Genomic DNA, 21,323 nt, shown 5'->3' on the forward strand with positions numbered 1-21,323 from the left:
AGCACTTTGGGAGGCCAAGGCGGGTGGATCATCTGAGGTCAGGAGTTTGAGACCAGCCTGGCTGACTGGGTGAAACCTCGTTTCTACTAATAATACAAAAATTAGCTGGGCATGGTGGCGCATGCCTGTAATCCCAGCTACTCGGGAGGCTGAGGCAGGAGAATTGCTGGAACCCAGGAGGCGGAGGTTGCAGTGAGCTGAGATTGTGCCATTGCACCCCAGCCCAGGCAACAAGAGTGAAACTCTGTCTCAAGAAAAGGAAAAAGGAAAAAAAAAAGTACAATTACGGCCAGGCGCACTGGCTCATGCCCATAATCCCAGCACTTTGGGAGGCTGAGGCAGGCAGATCACCCTGAGGTCAGGAGTTTCGAGACCAACCTGGCCAACATGGCGAAACCCCATCTCTACTAAAAATACAAAAATTAGATAGGTGTTGTCGTGCGTGCCTGTAATCCCAGCTACTCAGGAGGCTGAGGAAGGCGAATTACTTGAATGCAGGAGGCGGAGGTTGCCGTGAGCCAAGATTGTGCCACTGCACTCCAGCCTGGGCGACAGAGTCGCCTGTCCCAAAAAAAAAAAAAAAAATTGATTTAGCAAACTTTTACTAATCAATTAACTTGACATCTCTCTGAGTCATTATGACTGACAGACCTATCCTCTACAGAGAACATGTTATACGAGAGCGATGGCCTCTTACTCCCACTCTGACCAAATGACCATACACTGCTTACATCACTGGACTGTCCTAAAGATCAAACCAGAAAATGGCCTGCAAGCACCTAGCACTAGAGTAGGTGCTTAGTGGGTACCCAAGAAAAGTTACTTCTCTTCTCCTTTACCATATGACCTTGAGCAGAGCAAGGAAAATGCTCACGTCTGTACCATTTTCCAACAGGTCTTAAAGGACTCGTATCACTGAAGAGAATGATTTTTCATAAATTGACCCGAAGATATGTAAATTCATTATGTTTTCCTTTGTGTAATTAGAGAAGGTCATCGTAGGAAACTGAATACAAAATAATTCAGTACATCCTCATCAGAACAGGAACAAGGGCTTGCTCTTGGCTGCCGAGGCTTAAGCCTCAGTTTGCAAAACCAGGCTGTATCGAACTGGAGGGGCACAGAATGAGGCAGTCAGGTATGCAGTAGCAGTGTGGTCCTACTCTCACTGTTCAGATTCAGACACCTGACGATGGCCAAGCTAGTTAAACATGGATTTCTTGGGTGTGCCTCGCTATTCTCATGTTCTCCCCATGGTTCCAGTAGATAACATACAGGTTAATACGAACAGGAAGCTCATAAAACATGTGAACAAGCAGACCCAGTGTGAAGTTATGATCATCACTACTCTCTTACCAAATATCCCAGCACCCCATGGAGGATATGTTTCCATGGAAACTATTAGTGCTCAACTATGCTGAAACCATAAGTTTCAGGGAGCTTAAACTGAGTTTACAGTTTGTAAATGTATACTCAACGAATAAAGCAAATTTACTTCTTTTTAAAAGTAACAAAAAAAACTGTAAGAACAATAACAGATCAGGACTGGCAGGGACTGGGGTGGGGAGAGGAGTTTATTACAAAGGGACACAAGAGAATTTTAAAGTGTGAAAGAGCTGTTTTATTATTTGTACATTAAAAACAGTAAATTTTAGGGAGAGTAAATTTTATCTTAGTAGAAGTAACTAATGCATGGGAGTTTTGAGGTGACTGGTGTACTTTCAAGATATCCCAGTAAAGAACAATACACATCTCCACAGTAAGTGGGCATGTTCCACTGCCCCACAGTGAGTTGGCCATAGCACAAACAGGCATTGGCTGAGAAGAGCTGATTCTTTCAGTGAATTGTGAGCAAGAAGAAAGCTCAGAAGAAAGCAAGAGGAAAGATAATGGCTTTCTGAGTCTACAACAGACACATGCAATATACGTATATAAGCAAGAAAGGCTGAAATAACAAATTCTCACCCAACACTACCAGCCATACCAAAGCCTTCTGTTTCAGGTCTGCTTGGAAAAAGATATAAAAGCAGACGCTTAACACCTGAAGAGACCTTAGAGACCGTGAATCAAACCTGCTGATTCCAACATTCTCTCCAAATTCACAAAGAACACTTTCATATCTACCTTCAGCAGAAGAAAAACCAGTTTTATCATTTCCTTGTAAACCTATGCAGGTTCGATTTATTTCATTCTGGCAACTTTGTGATGAGTATGAGAACTGGAAATAGATGGCTTGATGTGCCTTGAGATCAAATTTTGATTGGAAAATTTTCATTGAAAAATTTGACTGGAAAACAAACTTTAATGTTTGTTTTCTTTGTGTCATCCTTGTGCTTCCCAGATTAGCTACTTTGCATCCAGAGAAGTGAAAACAAAGGTAAGTAAAGTGGCTATTGCTCTGTGACATCACATGGCAATGAGGAGTGCTGTGTTGGACCCATGATTCCCGACCCCAACTCTCAGGAGAAGGCAAAGGAGAGCTACATGGCAAGTAAATGTGGTAGACACCAAGCAGGATCCTCTCTCTCAGTTTCTCTTTCTCTCCCATAGAAAAGTAGGGCTGGCCGGGCACAGTGGTTCACGCCTGTAAACTTTGGGATGCTGAGGCGAGTGGATCACCTGAGGTCAGGAGTTCGAGACCAGCCTGACCAACATGGAGAAATCCCATCTCTACTAAAAAATACAAAAATAAGCCAGACGTGGTGGCAGGCGCTATAATCCCAGCTACTCGGGAGGCTGAGGCAGGAGAATCACTTGAACCTGGGAGGCGGAGGTTGCAGTGAGCCGAGATCTCGCCCCTGCACTCCAGCCTGGGCAACAAGAGCGAAACTCCAACACAAAAAAAAAAAAAAAAAAAAAAAAGTAGGGCTGCCAGGCACAGCAGGTTATGCCTGTAATTCCAGCACTTTGGGAGGCCAAGGTGGGAGGATTGCTTGAATCCAGGAGTTCCAGACCAGCCTGGGCAACATCGCAAGATCCCATCTCCACAAAAAATAAAAAATTAGCTAGCATGGTTGCATGCGCCTGTGGTCCCAGCTATTTGGGAAGCTAAAGTGGGAAGATGGCTTGAGGCCACAAGGTCAAGGCTGCAGTGAGCTATGATCATGCCACTGCACTCCAGCCTGGGCAACAGAGGGAGACCCTATCTTAAAAAAAAAAGTAGGACTAAGTAAAGTTACTAAAGAATATAGCTTAAAATTGGGGCAGATTCAATAAAGTCTAAGATTATAGGCCTGTATTGGGAAAGGTAACTGTGATTTAGGAAAAAGGATCTAGAATGTTAAAAATAAATAAATAACACTGCTCAGATAGCTTCCATAATGGGCTAGAGAAAAAAGAAGGTTTGCTCCTCCCCTTGTGCCCTCGCTTTAGATAAAGCTGTACTTAAAAACCAACTTCAGCATGGCTAAATTCCTTTGGCACAAACTCCCCGAGTCTCTGAGACCTATTTTCCACAGAAATGCTAGTTGGGAGTTTCAGTCAGGATTAATTTAGATTTTTTTTAATAAGTACATGTATCAGAATCATTCTTCTAGGGGAAGTTCTTATATATCCATTCCCAGAATTCTCTTAAGACATCTGGTCTCATTAGAAGATCAAATAGATCCTCCAGATTCATTAGTTGTTTAACAAAGTGGGAATTATTTTCTCACTGCTCTTGTATTTGTGAGATATTCAAGACACAGGTGAAAAAAAAATAACTGAAAAAAAAGCCAATCTTCTTGACTCACAAGGACAGCTCTTTCAGCAGAATACAAAAGTCTCGAATTAGCTCTTAATTTCTAAAAACACAAGGAAACAGTCAAGAGCACAGGCCACTTAACAGATTTGGTTTAAAGATCAGAAAATTTTATAATTAGTCGATCACCTATCACCTGGTTACAATCCTGTGTTCTCTTTTTTTATGGACAGTTTCATGAATGCGTGTGTCATCTTTGTGCAGGGGGTCATGCTAATCTCTGTATCTTTCCAATTTTATTGTATATGCTGCCAAAGTGAGCGCCCTGCAGTCTCTTTCTGCTATCTCGACAAGCATACATAACAAGAAACCCATACTGAACATGCCCAGCTTCTAGTAGAGCACAGGATATAATCATGTTTGGCTGCTTTAACTGCAGAGTACAGCCCATATGCCGTCACTGAACCAGATTCTCCCGGAGAGTAAACTATCCGCAGAGGGTAGGGCACTAGAGAATGCTTCAGAAACTCTTTCAAGGCCCAGAAGTGCTGAATCCACTGTACTGAATGATACCCCAGTGGCCTGAAAGAATTACTGTAGCTTTTTAAAGTGACTCATTCACTCCCAGGGGGTCATCTGGACTCAGGGAAAATCTGTCTCACTGATTATTAGTGATTTGGTAATTGGATGGTAGTGATGGGCTTCTGATAACCTAGAGATTTGCTTTAGCTTCACTGGCAAAGGACTGTTTTCTTTGGAGTCAAAGGTTACACTGTCTCTGTGTGTGTGTGTGTGTGTGTGTGTGTGTGTGTGTGTGTGTGTGCTGGGGGGATGAGGGAATGCGTACAAGAGGACTGCTTCTTTGAACCTGAATCTACCAGTCCCAGTTCTGCCATTCAGTAGCTGGATAATCTTGGGCAGATTACATTCCCTTCTGCCTCAGTTTCTTCATATGTAAAAAGAGGCAGGGTCAAATGATCTCAGTGATCTCTTCTAGCTCTGAAAAACCTTGTGATTTCTAGGCAATGAGTATCGTTTGATGCACATCTGCTGTTGCAAAAGCTACAAGTTTCAGAGTATTAATTTCATCTTTCTCAAGCCATTATTTTGGATGAAGACCAGAATTGTCCTTTACAAGTGTGTTAAAAAAACAAAGCAACTCACTTATGTGTCCTCTAGCCCTTTTCCCTTTCATCTTCCAGCTCTGAAATTCTATGGTTTCTATGAGAGTTAGGGAGTTGTAATTTCTTCTTTTTCATTCCAATCTTTTGAGTGAAAACCAGAATACCTTTTTTTGCACCTTGTAGATGTATAGAAAAACAAAACAACCTACCAAATTTCCTGGCCCTTCTGTTCCCTTAACTAGTAAACAAATGAAATTCTCTGTTTTTCCTACGTGGTAGAGAGTGTAATTTGTCCTGAGAGAGTGAGCAAGAGGTAGGCCGGGTGTGGTGGCTCATGCCTATAATCCCAGCACTTTGGGAGGCTGAGGCAGGCGGATCACAAGGTCAGGAGATCAAGACCATCCTGGCTAACACGGTGAAACACCATCTGTACTAAAAATACAAAAAATTAGCCAGGCGTGGTGGTGGGCACCTGTGGTCCCAGCTACTCAGGAGGCTGAGGCAGAAGAATGGCGTGAACCCAAGAGGCGGAGCTTGCAGTGAACTGAGATGGCACCACTGCACTCCAGCCTGGGCGACAGAGCAAGACTCCGTCTCAAAAAAAAAAAAAAAGAGAGTGAGCAAGAGGTCATTTCAAAATTGCCTAATTAGGAGCAAATATGTGATTTTTCATCTTTGGGTTTTAGAGGTATAAAAAATCTGTCCAATAAGTATATCACTTGATAGGTAATTTGCTGTGAAGTTACCAAGAAAAGGACAGATATTTAATGAATAAAACAGGCACAATGGCTCCTGTCTGTAATCCCAGCACTTTAGGAGGCCAAGGTAGGAGGATTGCTTGAGCCTAGGAGTTTGAGACTAGCCTGGGCAGCAGAGTGAGACCCCTGTCTCTACAAAAATAATTAAAATCAAATTGAATAAAAAAGAGCATTTATCTTCCCAAATGATATTTTAAAATTACAACCTTTACAGAAAGATAGGGTGGGGACTCAGACTGTGGGTTTCAAGGATGTCTTATAGGCCATGCCAGGAGGAAGAGACCTTTTTCCGGAGTTACTATCCTTAATCGTAGCAGGTAGGCAACGCCAATGGATGGCCGATGAAACCTCCTCTAGAGCAGCAAGGTTTCCTGAATTGCAGGTCACGCCCCATTAATGGGCCGTGAAATCAATTTAGTGAGTCGTGACCAGAATTTTTTTAAAAACATAAAATAAATTAGACTAAAGTAGAATAGATAGAAAATATCAGAGTGTGTGGCTTGTAGGTTATGTACTATCTGGTGAAACTTTGTTTTAGTTGTGTGTATGTGTTTGTGTGTTTGTGCATCTCTGTGTGTGTGTGCCCATGTGATGTGTTTGGTACACTATGTCCCGCCGTAAAATACATTTCCTACTGCGGGTCATGATTAAAAAAATTGAAAGCCACAGCCCTAGAGATGTCTCAATCCTGGCTTCAAATGAGTTGGTTTGCTTTCTGACAAAGTAAATTTATAAACGAAAGGAAAAGGATTTCTTCCAAATGTCAATAGTCACCTCCCAACTCTCTACTGAAACTATCCTTAAGTTTTTCTGAATTCTACTCTTTGTTCACTGAAAAATACTTGAATCACTCCTGGTCAACGTAAGCCCAAGGCAAACTGTGAAGTGGGTCAAAATTATCTTTCTCTTCTGAGAATATCTCCCACCCCTTGCAGATGACCCTCGTGTTTGTACTTTTTTCCCTTTTCCATGTTTCGTATTCTATGAAAGACTGGTAAACGCATTAAACAACACCATAATTGATTGAAAAATGCTTTTATATGCCCCATTCTCAAAGATATTTATGTTTTAGCCAAATATTTAACCTCATGCTATATAAAGAAGCTCACTGTAAAATTTATCCACAGAGGAGGCAAAAGAGAGGAATAGTGGAAAAAACAAATTTTCCCAGCCCTCTTGATGCCTTACAGCCACTAGCTATATTTACTTCATAATGTTTCCTTTTTTACATGAAAATAATATGCATTATTTCTTTCCTTGTTGATTTGTAAAATATATTTTTATTCTCTGCGGCTGTCTTTATTTTTTAAAATAATTATTTATGAAACTGGCTTATTATAAACTCTGAGAGGAAACATCTTGTTTTATTCAACATTGTATTTACCTTATACCCAACTTACCACTTGGCCAATTTTAGGTCCTTAATTAGTACTGATTAATAACTGTTAATTATAATACAATCATACTACTCTATAACACGTAATAGTTTTTAACCAATGTTAAACTAAGAGACTATAATTGCATGTTTTTGATCCTAAATATAAAACTTGTGTAGATTCTGCACATTTTTCATAAAACAACAATGATAATATCAATTTATTTATTTATTTATTTATTTATTTATTTTTGAGATGGAGTTTCACTCTTGTCACCCAGGCTGGAGTGCAATGGCAAGATCTCGGCTCACCACAACCTCCGCCTCCCAGGTTCAAGCGATTCTCCTGTCTCAGCCTCCCTAGTAGATGGGATTACAGGCACGTGCCACCATGCCCGGCTAATTTTTTTGTATTTTTAGTAGAGACAGGGTTTCTCCATATTGGTCAGGCTGGTCTCGTACTCCTGACCTCAGGTGATCCGCCCGCCTCGGCCTCCCAAAGTGCTGGGATTACAGGCGTGAGCCACCACGCCCGGCCCCAATAATATCAATTTAAAACAGCACCACACTTTATTGAGTATGTAGTATATGCCAGACTCCCAGTACTGAGTGCTTAATCTGCATATTCTCATTTTCCTTTGAAAACCTCCCCAATATAAGTACTGTTACATCTGTGCTCCCGATACTCCTCCACAAACACCACATATGCAAGTTACACATGAGAAAAACCAAGGCTCAGAGAGTCTAACAACCTGCCTATGAAGACATAATTATTAAGCGGTGAAGATAGAGTTCAGATCAAGTTCATTGGATTGTAAAAAGTCTGTGTTTTCCTCATTTTTACATTACCTAACCTTTCGACAGTATCTAAAATTATCATTTTAATTTTCATTTTCAAACACTTTACCTGTTCTATTAAGGACACAGTTTTGAATGTAAGAATATCAGGAAAGTGTTTGCGTGGTTTGTTTTATCATGAAAAATGTTCTGATTATCATAGAGTGGTTACAGACCCTAACACATACTCGGAAAATATCTGGCCTAATTGTGCTAATGCAGTGCATTCTGCTTGCCCTTTGCAGCCTGAGATATCGTTCAGCCATTTTTAAGTGTAGCTATAAAGGACGTGGAAATAAAGAGCTGGATGTGTCCACAGTCTTAAGAGCGTGCTGATGGAATCGTATCAACTTATTTAGGTCTGTTCAGGTAACTTTTTTGCTTCCATTTACAAAGAACAGTGCTTGATGTAGACTGCTATGAAAGCATTATTTTCCATTTGTTTGTGGCTTCCACATTCCCCAGACCATCTACTTACACAGACGATTTTTAACAGCAACTCTTAAAATTAAAAGTTGGCTTTGCATTTTCCTTCTCTCAGAAATTTTACAATCAATCTCCTGTCCTAGGTAATCACAAGTCACAGATATTTAGCAGCTGCATCTCTCCCCGTGACAGCAAAAGGAAGAAATTGATTTTGTGACAAAATATACTTGGAAATCAAACTCAAGACTCACTTTTAAAATAGGAATGAAACCACTGACTACCAAATGTGTTTTGGTAGCCCCTCTTAGATTCCAAACTTCTAAATAACTTTCCACATTAATTCAGACTTAAGTTTCAGGAAATAAAATAATTATGAATTTAAACATAGATCCCTATACAAACAAGTACTATGTTTACAATGTACCAGTCCACTAAAATCAACAAGACATAGATTATGAGAACTACAACCCAAACCAAGTAAACTAGCACTCACCATTTGCCCATTCCCCATCCAATGACAGTAAACATCCTATTGGAATCTGCTCCGAAAACAAAGGCTTTACCAACCTAATGTCAAGGCAAACAGTAGTAAATACCTACTTGATACTACTAACCAGTCGTATCATTTTCATTCCTTAGAGTCTAAACACTACTAAATGTTGGCATTTTTTCCTTCAAAAGAAACCTTCAAGATGACACCATTATAATATAGCTCTTCACTTGGTAATTTTCAAGAAAAATAGTTTACTAGGCGCTATTTCACATTGACTTGAAATGTTTTAAGCCACAAACCATCTGAATTAAAAGGAATACAGATATTCTACTATTTAGAAAAAAAAAGCCCAAGTTTCTTATACTTTATGTTAAATGCCATCCCCCCCCAATTAAGAACTACACAAAATCAAAGCCCCGTAAAGTTAAGCTGCCATAGTCCTGAAGTCAAGGTAATAAAATTACGTCTACTCTGTAAATCATACAAAGTAGAAAATTAACGAACACGTACTTTCAGCACCAAGAATGTATTAATTAGGAACACAGGTCTCTCTTAAAAGGGGTACTGTAAGTTGTAATAGCTGGTGGCATACCTTAAGTTCTCTGAAGAAGATACTACTCCTGGCCCACTCGACAATGGAGAAGAGAGTTTGATCTGCCATTTTGCACATAAGCCCAAAGGTGCTCAGCTTTTCGTGCTTGCTTCGGTTAGCCTGCTCTTGCTGCAAGTAGGCCATGATTTTAGCCTGGACTTGAGGCTCATCTGGCTCACACTTCAAAAGTTCCAGTATCAGATGTGGGATGCTTGCTGGAGAGCTCGTCTGGTAACTATCCATATACGAATAGCCCATTATGGACTCGGGTGAGCTGGTATAGGGGTCTGGGTACTCAGACTTGATGGCCCGGCTAGGAAAGTGGCCATATGTTTGGTAACCTTGCAGGCTGCCGTGAGGGGGCATTGTCATGCTAATGGGGGAAGTTACAAAGGGACTTCTGTCGTAGTCTGTAGGAGGCAAGGCAGCATGGTTCAGAGGTAGGCCTTTGGAGGCAGAGTGGATGTTTTGAATTGCAGAGGAAATGGTCAGGTCAGAGGGCATAGCTTGGATCACCTGAGACATGGCTTCTAGCTTAAGTCCATTGGCTCGGATGAGGGCTTTTTTCTGTTGCTTCAGGGCCCTGTCTCTCTTGTACATTGGCCCAAACTTATTCCTTCCTCCACGCATTCGGTCGGCCCTTACAGCTGTTGGGGGTGGGGTGGGGGGAAGGAAGGAAAGGTATAAATAAGGTGCAAATTATTAGCATTCTTCAGATATTTAGAAATGTAAATCGACAAGAAGTGGTATGTGTGTGGTTGTTTTCGTTACAATAGCCCACAAAGATTTCCCAAAAAACCATGTCCTCTTTATTTATGAATTCCTTCCTCCAAGTGTGTGTTGTCATCAAAAAAATATTTTGGGCACATAGGGACATATTAACCCTTTTGTGGACGGAGGAAGAGTTCATAATTTTTGTTAGACGTAGAAATATTTCACATAGGCGTGGTGCGGTGGCTCACACCTGTAATCTCTGCACTTTGGGAGGCCAAGGCGGGTGGATCACCTGAGGTCAGGAGTTCGAGACCAGCCTGGCCAACATGATGAAACCCCGTCTCTACTAAAGATACAAAAAATTAGCCAGGCGTGGTGGTGGGTGCCTGTAATCCCAGCTATTCAGGAGGCTGAGACAGGAGAATCGCTTGAACCCAGGAGGTGGAGGTTGCGGTGAGCCAAGATCACACCACCGCACTCCAGCCTGGGCAACAAGAGCGAAACTCCTGTCTCAAAAAAATAAATAAATAAAATAAAATAAAAATAAATATTTCACATTGCTAAGAAAGAGTATCAGTCGTTCTACTAAGAGTATATGCTTTTATTATGCCAGTTCCTTATGGAAACCCAAACTGCTCTGGGGTTTTCTTTTGCCGAGGTGTGGAATTGAGTTACCCAATTTAGGATTAAATTGTGAATACTTTCCCACAAGATATCTTCCTCCCTGAAAGCCATTTTGGCTACCTTGTTGCAATTACAAAAGGGGTGGGGACATGTTCTTCTTGGAAAATCACTTTCACCTGGACTTGATGAGCCCACATCAGATGACCACCAGTTACTGCTTTTAATTTAAGTAGAACTGGACATAATTAAAACAAATTAATTCATTTCAGAAGCTGTCAAGAGAGTCTTCTGCCACAGTGGTGTGTGGAGTCTGCAGCCATGACTAATAAGTTAGTTAGCAGTTCCCTCTAAGTCCATAGTGGCCAATGGCAATTGGACAGAAACTAGAGACCTCTGATAGCTTGTGACATATTGAACTTGCTGGAGGTTAAGTTTTTGAGCTTTTTATCTTAGGATTAGTATCACATTAAAAATTTATTGTAAATTCTAGGTATACAGAATATTGCACAAGATTATAAAGAGTTTTTCATCTGGATGATAATTTATTGAATATTCAGCTGTTTCATATCATTCCTAAGGAAGCATGAGCATGTACCACAAGTGATTTACAATTGTGAAAGCTTAATTTAAAAAAAAAGAAAGTTTAATTATTTAAGGTAAAGAAATGCAGCCTTATTATTTTTGTTGAAAAGGAATTAAAGGGCATCATGCAAAATCACAACATTTACTTATCTTCTGAGTCTCTTACTGTAGTAAGCATCTACCATAATATTTTGCTATTTGGGAATAATAGTGATTCCCAAATAATAGTGATTGGGAATAATAGTAGTTATAATAATAATAATAATAATATAATAATAGTTATTGGGAAATAATAGTGATTGGTAACAAGAAAATTAATAAGCATCAATTATTTCCTTTCATGATCTCTTAAAAATGATACTGACATTAACAGTCCTCATAATAACCAAAGTGGCTACCTCTATTCAGAAGAAGTGTGTTAGTTATTCAGCAGATTTATATGATTTTTTTTTTAGTATTTCTATCAAGTATGAGTTCCATATAACAGAAAATTCCAAATAAAAATAGCCTGTGCCTCATTGATCAAATAAAATGCACTCTTGTATCTAGCACCATCGGTGATCTGTATCCCTGTTATTGCTTTATTTGCAGTATATTTAATCCATGGAAAGCCAGTAGGTCAGAGGCTAGAAAGCAGCAACATACCATAGTAGTCCATGAACTACAAATTATTTACAGCAGTCACATATTAACTTTACTGCCTGCCAATCTGTACATTTTAGTATAGGGTCTGCTCTTTCAACAAAGTTCAAGTGTGGCTTTTCAGGAGCCACTTTCTTGTTCTTGTCAGACCTTTGCTGATGATTTAATAGTTCATTATTTTTCATGTTTCCTGATTCTCAATTTTTTATTTTGCAGCCTCAGTCATTATCTTCTAAAAAAATACGTTTCTACATTATCAAAAATAATATCCTACGTGAGAAACTCCTTTTCACCATTAAAGGCTTTAACTCTTGCTTAAGAATCATGAAATTAGTAGTTAACACTTATGACAAGCACACCTATTTTAAAAAGAATTTAAATCAAACTTTTCCTAGGGTATCTTGATTTAAAAACTCAAAGGATATTTTACTTTTAATAGTTTTACAAATTATTCTTGTTTTCAGTTGGATTGCTTTAGTCTTATTTTCATAACCTGGTATTTTTCCCTTTTTTGTGTCAAATGCATCTGCCCCCCAGACTAAAAAAAAAGCGATGGGAGGGGGGAAAGACAACTAATATTTTAAATTTTTTTCCTACTAGATGTCACCATGATTAAATGAGACTCAGACTATTCTGCAGATGAAACATAGAAAGATCTTACAGTATTGTCAGTAGTGTTAAAATGCTGGGAAAATAATGTTACCATGCTGTAAGCACAATGTTGTTTTAAAGTCCATGTCCTTGGAGAGTTTTAATAGGCAGTAGTCTTTAGAAGAATCTTACCTTCTAGCTTCATTCCAACACTTAGACATTTTTGAAAACGACAGTAAGGACAACGCTTTCTCTGTGTTTTGTCAATTTGGCAGTTCTGGTTTTCTATACATGTGTACCTTTTATTATTTTGGACTGTTCGCTTAAAAAATCCCTATAAGACAGAGAAAATAGTGAGACGTATTATAAATCTAACACCTGTCTTTTCCATTGTTTCATTTTTAGAAAATCACCAGTAAATCCTTTCATTGCACTATTTGAGCCCTTATGTGGTTCTGTGGTTTATTTTACATTTCAGCAACATCAACCTTCCCAAACTGTGCCAGGCCATGGTGGAGGTTTTTCTGGCATCAGTTATATTCTTGAAGAATCCGTCAAATCCTGGGGAGATTTGGCTACACACCATTTCATCCCAACAGTCAGAAAAAATACACTCTATATTGATCAAATTATTTTTTTAAATCTATTTTCCTATTATCCCATGTGTTCCAGATAGAGGTGCTCATGAAGTCCTGGCATTGTTTTTAAGTAGTCTGATATAATTTCAGTGATGAACCATTGCAAAATACCAGTGGAAAAAACTGAATAGCAAAACACCTCAGAATTTTTAACAAATGTCAACACTGGATAGTTAAAAGCAAAAGGATTTAAAGAGTAAAATGGGAAAATGCTCATAATTCCACTGGAATACATTCAAGTGTGGGAACTGTTTTTAAAAAGGCAAAACTAATGGAAGGAAAAAGCACGTATCACAGATAGCTGAATTGTAGCACACACGGTATGAGCTTTCCTTATATTTTATATTAAAAAATTAATCAAAAATAAAATGTGTAGCTTTATAATAAGAGATTTACCAGGATAGTATTCATATTTAACCCACTTGCCACAAAGAGAAACATTCTTACTTTGTTATAGAGAATGGAGGGATTTTCCTGGTGGTGGTTTAAGTAATTGTACTGAGTTTTCCACTTAAAAACAAAAACAAACAAACAAAAAAACTTTGAAAAATAGTGAATATTGAATTTACTGGGAATATATTAAAAAGTCCTGAGATAAATTCTTAAAGTATAATTTATATTATTGGTAACAATACAGCATATTTTACATATTAAAACCCATGCATTTAAATAGGTCATATGATATATTTATAAAAATTATTATATTAAAAACTAAAATCTGATTTCTTGGTCTTTATGATATAAATTTCAAAAAATCCTTTAAATTATTTTGGAATAAATCAAGATGAAATAACACAGTTGGGAATTTAGGCTTTTATGTCTGTGGATAAAAAATGTTTAGACTTATAGCACAGAAATACTCTGAAGTTAAAATGTATTTGGGGAATACTTTGTCATATTCCCTTTCAAGAGCAACGATGCTTTAAATATATATAAGTCAAGCAAAATCAATATTTAGGACTGTTAGAAATGGAAGTCTTTCTACAGCTATATCACTTTACTACAATAAAGTATTTTAGAACCATGAGACTGGCAAAGTTTTCTAAACAGCATAAATTTCTTTGCCTTTTGAACTAAATCAGACACACACTTCTAAGAATCATCTCCCTAAGACTCTCTCTTTCTCCCTGTTTGTCATTTTTAGTTGAGTCTTTAAAAAGGGAGCCTAAATTTAGCTTAAAAGAAGTAATCCGCTGGTTTATTTTGGTGTTGGACATTATATTTTTCAGGTAGCAATGTGTGAGCAAACCTTGCAACTTTCACAGGTGAGGAGCCCGTAATGGTACCCAGACACTTTATCTCCACACACGGGACAAAGCTCTTCCAGATCTTCATCGTAGGAGTAATTCACCATTTTAAATTGAGACACTAAAACAAAAAGAGAAATGTATACATATATTCAATTAATTTACATGTAGGTGTTAATCCTGCAACAAAAAGCATTTTGGTGATTGCTGGGCAAATATCACATGGTAAAATATAAAATAAAAACAATTTTTAGCAAGGTCTTACTGAATTATTTTTACAAGTAAAACATCTTTTGTCATCAATGAGCATGCACCTCACATAATTCCATGTGCCACAAAAAATTCCCAACTTCTTTTGTTAACATTTTAAACTGACCACTTTTAAACACAAGTCTCATAACTCCACAAAGCAACAAATAGAGACATGAATTGCATAAGGTAACAGTTTAGAATTTCTTTTAAATCCCTATGAAGTTAAGTTCCAAAATGTCACCTTCGCCTAAGGTAGAGAAGCGCAGGCTTTATTGCCTCCCTCTTGAAGTGGTTTGCTGCAAGTGCACCTTGCTTACAGGGACAGCAGCACCAATTTGCAAACTCTGTCCGACAGAGAAACTAAAGCCCCAGAAACCCGCTTCTCAGCGGCAGCCCACTTTAACTAAACAGCCTGAGGCTCCCAACGTTCAGATCTGTTAGAATAATCGAAACATTCAGTTCCGTATTGACAGTACTTTTCTATTCTGGATACTTTCATCTCCTCACGTTTGAAAATCTGTGAAAATAAAAAGAAGGAAAAAGAAAATAGAGGACGCCCGTACGGGGAAAAATACCAGAAGAGTAAAAGACACACAGGAGGGTTTTGGTTTCAAAGTATTGAAGCCCTGTAATGAACCTCACATGTTTCCGATCATCATAGCAAAATATAAACACCTCGAGATCGCCCTGTTAAAGTTAAACAGAAATCAGGCCGCCACGACGCGCGGCGCGGCTCACTGACGGGATCGGGTAACCGCCTTGCTCCGGACGCAGACCCACGAAGGCGTCTTCGCAGCTAAAAAGATGACAAACTATGCACAGGAAGGGCAGTGACCAGGAGACCCCAGGAAGTGCCTGATCCGGTATTTCCCGGAGACTCCACATCCACACAGGACAAGTATGGGAGCGCGGGGCGCGGGTGGGCGGGCACCCGCAGGTCTGCGCAGCCGGGACCCTGCCCGCACTCCCCCGGGCACTGTTCGGCGAAACCCGTGGGCGCACCAGGCTCTCGCCTAGGCTCTACCTCCTGCTACCCAACGGCGCACAAACACGGAGCCGCGTTTGTTTTAAGTTAATCAGTGGCGTTTGCAGGGGGTGGGGCAGGTGGGGGATGGGAAAGCCACGGCCGGGCAGAAGTTTCCTCTGATTTGTTTACCAAAAAGGAAAGAGAAATAGCCCCCACCCCATCGCCAAAGTCCTCGGCCACAGTATCGCCGCAGTGATACTTGTTCTTTTGAAAATAAAGTTTTTTTTTTTCTCTTTGGTTCCCGAGATCTTCGGTCGGAAAGGGCCCTCGGGGGCTCACTTGCAGCACTTCGCGACTGAGGACTGCGCGCAGACCCGTGGAGTTGACCCGTCTCTTCCCGGGCCACAGAGCCCTAGGCTGGCGCTTACAGGGGAGTGAGTTAGCCAGAGTTTGGGAACATTCCGAGAAAAGAGGCTCCAGAGGAGGCAGGAGCCTGCCTTCGTGAAATATTAATAAAGGGATGCTAGGCGCGGTCTTCCCAGCGGTGCCAGCCTGAATCCCAGCCCCAAGAGACCCCCGCTAGGGTTTTAGGAACCTGGGGGTTTGGGAAGGGCCGAGGGTTCAGAAATTCCTTTATAGCCCCTAGACGTTGATAGCTCTCCTAACAATCGCGATGACAGTCTTGAGGCATGTTTTAGGAACAAGGATTAAAGCGCACTTTCCCAGCTGTGATCTTTTCTACCTCCCCTTCCCCCAACAAAGTAAACTCTAACTTTACACCAAAGGGGCACAGATAGGCAACTGCTTTCAGAGGGAATCCGTGCCTACCTCGGAGACCCGACATCGAAGAAAGACCGAGGCATGAGGTAGAGACCCTCTTGAAAAAACCCAAAGACAGAGGCTGAGTAGGGAGACGCTGCTGTGTGAGGCCTGGGCGCCTTTCAGAGTTTCCCAGATGCCCTGGTGCAGCCGAAGTAGGCGTTTGGAGAGGCGAAACCATCAGGGCAAAGAAGCGCCCACACTCTTCCCCAGTTTCGGTCTAGAGAAAGAAGAACGGACGGCGGTGCCTTGGAAAGCTAGGGCCTCAGAGAGGTGCACAAAGTTCCCTCAAAGTTGGGCGCGCTGCGCTGTCCCGGGCCATGTAGTGGATCGTCTTTCTGGGCTCCTACGGAGGCGTCCCAGGTGGGAACCAGAGCAAGCGGGAGAATGGGGTCCCCATCCCCAGGGGTTCCTCCCGACAGGCAGGCCTCTAGTCTCCGACGAAGGCTTGCCCCGGCGCTTCCCATGCTGATTTCGAACCATGGGCTGAGTGAGTGGCGACTTCTGAGTCCAGGCACCAAAGAAAAACTACTTCTCTGGTTTGGGGGCACTAGGTAGTGTGTCCAGAAGACCCCCCTGGAACTTTCCAAAGAAAATGTTACCAATAACATTTCTCTCTCCGTTCCCAAAATAAGCCTTTGGCTTCTCGCACCAGAACGAGAAGCAGAAACTTTCCTTTTGGAGCCAAGAAGCGTGCGGGCCTCACCCAGCGACCCCAAGGTTAGGCCCTCTCCGGAGCTGCCGGCTGAGGTCCCCCAACCCAGCCCCCCCGCGCCACTTCCTCAATGCCCCACACTAAGCTGGAATTCCAGGTGCCCGGAAGAAAGGCTTCTTTGGACCAGCCGGGTTCCCATAGCAGCCAGACCCACAGGTCAGCCTCTGGGGCCTCAGCTCTAGGGGACTCTCACAGCCCTACCTAGAGGCTTGGAGAGACCCCCAGGATGACCGATGGGGTAACGGATCACAGCCGCACGGCGCACGCCCTCCAGCTACGTATTTTCCCCTCCGCTGTAGGGCGACTACAGGTCCCCGGGCCTGAGCGCCCGCGCGCGCCGCCCACTCTCAGCACCGCGGAGTGCACCAGCTCTGAACTCTGCTCTCAACACCTCCCAGCCCTTTCAAGTTCGCGCAAGGGGATGGCAGGAAGCGTTCCGGGATCACAGGCCCGCCGGCCCGCACATCCTGCACCCTGGAAGGGGCGAGGATGGAAGAGCACCGGTGACTTTTCCTAGCATTGTTCCCTCCCCGGCCCAGAGCAAATGAGATAAACTTCTGAAGGGCTTAATACAAGCCAGATCTAGAGTTGTTATTTTGGAATGAGGAGAAAATACAGCCAGCGGGATTTGTTTTTTTGTTGGCAATCAAGAGCTGGGAAAACGAATGGGACTTCCATATTTTCAGATCTCAGATTTTAAAAGGGGGCAATAAACGAACCGCTACCCCCCCCCCCCCCGACTCACTCAGCACTACGCGTACAGGGGATGGGGGTTGGGGTAACTTTTTCCCTTTAGTTCTGCCAGCAGTTTTGAATTGTCCAAATCCGAGCTGGCTGCGGGTGTCCGCCTGGGCTTTTGGTGTGGTCACATACATTCTAATACCGCTAAGACAATCCTTTCGGAGGTCACCTCTTTCTGTAGTTGACTTTCCTAGACTGGGTCGCCTCCCTCCACACAAGAGTACTGGTTGAAGTACAGTACACACCAATTCCAATGACGGAGAACCTGTTCGGGTGTCCAATGAGACATTCCATTTCTTCTTAGAATGATCTTATTATTCTAAAGTACCTTTAGCCTTAAGCTGCCCTGCTTGGGTTGCCATAGAGCTGGAAGCCTCTCTTTCCTTAATTAGAAGCGGCCAATTAGACGTTGATTGGAAAAACCTCTGCCCCGCATTGTTCAAGAGCCATAAACTTTTATGCCTGCACCTGGGGAGGGGGCTCGACTCCCGCGGCTGCGAGCGCTCAGCCGAGCTACTCCCGCGCCCGCGCGGGGCGGGAGGCTGAAGCCTGCAGGGCGAGCCCGGGGGTGGGGAAGCAGCCGGAGCCGGAGCGCCGCGCGGCGCCTCCTTACCTTGCATGTTTTCCGGCATCTGGCCCTGTTCCCCATGCGATCGAGCCAGTCCCAGGGCTTCCGTCTCCACTTTGGGCAGCATGACAAGCCGACCGCGGGCGGGGATGGGGGATCCGTGTCGGTCCAGAAGCCCAGCACCTGGACACGGGCAGCACAGATTCAACTCCGGCGAAAAGAAGGAAGGGGCGACCGGGGTGCCCGCTCACCCAACCCTCTCGCCTCGCCGGAGCGTGCCTCCCCCTCCTCGGGGCTGCCGGGCAGGACCTCTGAGCCCTGTCCGGTCTCGCAGCTCCGGAGCCGCCCCCGAGCTGCGAGGAGGAGGTCAGGGTTAAGAAAGGAGGCGAGGAAGTCAGCGTCCCAGCCCTCTGGTTCGGCTCCGCAAGGGCGGAGGCGGTGGCGAGGACGCAGCTGCCCGGGGCGCGGAGCCGTGAACCGCCGAGCTCCCGGAGGGCAGCGGAGGCTTACCGCGGGGCTGCTATTGCCTCCCCGGCTGTGCCGCTGCCACTGCTCCCGGACGTCTTGGGCGACTCCTTCCCCTCCCTCCACTGCCCTCTGGCTCAGGATCGGCAGGGGTCTCTCTCCTCTTTCTCTCGCCTCCCTTCTCTCTCCCCTCCTCTCCGCCCCTTCCCCCTATCTCTCTCTGCCTCGCTCTCGCTCACTATCGCAAGTGTGGAGTTGTGAAGTTCCAACCTCCCTCTCCTGCCTGGTCCACTCCCCGCGCGGGTCCGAGAACGGCCCTTCCCAGCCCCGAGGGTGACGGTGCTGGGAAGGACAGGCGGGAAGACGAGGGGGAGAAGAAGGTAAGTAGGGCCGGGGGTGGGGGGAAGGCTGGGTTGAGGGGTGAAGATAGTGAATGGGGACGCGGGTTCCGGACTCAGGTCGGACACTAGCCGCCAGCCAATAAGGATGAGGCTCAGGCTCCAGTCCCCCGGCCTGCCCCAACCTCTTCACCCCGCCTCACCCCCTCCCACCCCACCCTGGCCCGGGGCGGGGGGGATGTAAATGCAGCCGGGTCTTACAGCTAGTCAGAAGCGACCTCTGTCTGAGCGTGGCGGCGAAGAAGCAGCAGCCAGAGCAGCAATTTCCTCGAGCTGAGGGGAAACAAGAAGGGATGGGGGGCGCGTGTGGGCGTGTGCCCTCGCTAGTGTGTCGGATGAGGAGATGAAGGGGAGTTAAACACCCATTTAAACCACTGAAAGGAGAAAATTCAGCTGACCGTTCTTACATGCAGAGTTGGTCTGCGGTCAAGGGTCCTCCAGCTTCAACTCCCCAGGGCACTGAGACCCTGAAGAGGCGACACGTGGGTCCCGGCGCCCTGAAGGGGCCGAGGGTCCCGGCTCAATGAGAGGCGGGCCACAAGCCAAGAGCTCACTCAGAATTAGAGGAAGGGGCAGCGACTCCTATTTCCCCAGCCTGCTCCCTAGTCCCTTCTTTCACTTTTAAAAGACCCTCGACTGGAGCCCAAGATCATCTAAGCGACAGACTTTCCAGTTTTAGTGACCTGTGTTTCCACACAGAATACAAGGATCAGTCCAGGCTTTACTTTTTCATTCTGTTGTCTGATGGGACCAACCACTTGAGGCCGAGGCCCAGCATTTAAAAAATGTTTTAAAGAACCATCTGTTATGCAAGCTCTTCGACCACCAGCCCAGCCGCATATTCAAAGTTTTCAGATCTCCTCCCAACAAGATAAAAAACATTCTTTCCAGCCTCCTGACTGCATGCGAAATGTCTCATATTTAGGGTCTGCTGTGCAACGAAGTAATTATCAGAGTCCACCCACAAGGGGGTGAATTTGAATCTCAAAAGATCTAAGTTTATTCTATTTGAATGGTATAGAGATTACACATTGAAACTGCCCAGTCCGGTATTTGGTGAGTTGGAAATTATTCCAATCTTTGCAGTGTATAATGTATATAAAATGGGTTGTTCATCACCCACCCACACCTGGCAATTCAGGTACTACCGACTCTCTTAATTGATTTGTCATTTTGCTCTTCAATATATATTCAGGATCAAAGTTATTTAGACTCCAGCTTTAGTAGCAACTTCAGGTTTCATTGAAACATTTAAACTTATGAAGGCCTGTCCATTAGTTTATATGGAGAAGTGGGCTGAAGTTGCCAAAAGCTCCAATTTTTGTGATAGTATCAAGTATCACTGTCACTACATTTCAGTATTCCTAGTTGTTTTAAATATCACTGAGAACTAAGAAAATAAAGAAAGGGAGTCAGTTTCAGGGCTCACTGCAGTGGTTGCCCTGCTTTGCTCGTGAACTTTGAAAATCAGTTTGTTTCAAAGCCTTAATTAAGAAGAACCTCCTCCCACAGCAATTCGAAGAATTTATGGAGGCACTTATGATACAGCACCTTTCCCAGATCCTAGCCTGGCAAAGATGCAGGACTCCAAACCCTTGGTCCTAAGAGGAAACCTCCAACCCTCAGTGTGTGGTGGTGATTTCACCTCTGCTTGGTGAAGCAGGGGGAAGTTAGGAGAGTTGAAAGAAGTTGAAAGAGGGTCTGACAGGACCTTGAAATTGTAGTGTATCAAGAAACCCTGCCTTGACTTGAGGCTGAAACTGAGGCTGAGGCTGACCTAGTGAGGCAAGCTTTGTGACCATGCTCATAACGCCAGCTGCCAGGGCCAGAAGGGACTTGCTTAGGCCACACTAGCGACTTCTTGGTCCATGCCAGTCTACCCTCCCACCACATCCCCGAAAGATGGAGAGTGGTGGTGGCAAAAGGCCAGCTGGCACTCATTTATCTCTCCACAGGTAGACTTTCCAGGAAAGAAAAATCCTCAATGGGAGGGGTGCGGGAGGGAATAGTGGCTGGGGACTAGGTTTTAAAAATCCGTGCTTTAAAAAAATTAACGGAGGAGCTTGTATCACGGAA

General features: G+C 43.5%; 1 protein-coding gene and 1 non-coding gene across 3 annotated transcripts in view; both read right to left on the bottom strand.

Annotated features, from left to right (window-relative positions):
- Positions 1-21,323, bottom strand: part of NR5A2 (nuclear receptor subfamily 5 group A member 2) — a 149,562-nt gene that overhangs the window by 118,985 nt on the left and 9,254 nt on the right. Inside the window, exons 2-5 of one of the 2 annotated variants that reach the window (XM_032136512.2) lie at positions 18,430-18,567; positions 14,325-14,443; positions 12,630-12,771; positions 9,285-9,931 (exon numbers count right to left, since the gene is read on the bottom strand). In XM_032136512.2, coding sequence (XP_031992403.1) covers positions 9,285-9,931; positions 12,630-12,771; positions 14,325-14,443; positions 18,430-18,567 — 1,046 coding nt within the window. The remainder of the gene's footprint in view (positions 1-9,284; positions 9,932-12,629; positions 12,772-14,324; positions 14,444-18,429; positions 18,568-21,323) is intronic. The other variant, XM_032136513.2, reaches the window with a different exon arrangement.
- Positions 3,899-4,003, bottom strand: LOC116458130 (U6 spliceosomal RNA). Its single transcript, XR_004245204.1, has one exon. It is a non-coding gene; the product is annotated as a U6 spliceosomal RNA (small nuclear RNA).

The sequence above is a fragment of the Hylobates moloch genome, unplaced genomic scaffold, assembly GCF_009828535.3.
Source record: "Hylobates moloch isolate HMO894 unplaced genomic scaffold, HMol_V3 SCAFFOLD_18, whole genome shotgun sequence".
Taxonomy (NCBI): domain Eukaryota; kingdom Metazoa; phylum Chordata; class Mammalia; order Primates; family Hylobatidae; genus Hylobates; species Hylobates moloch.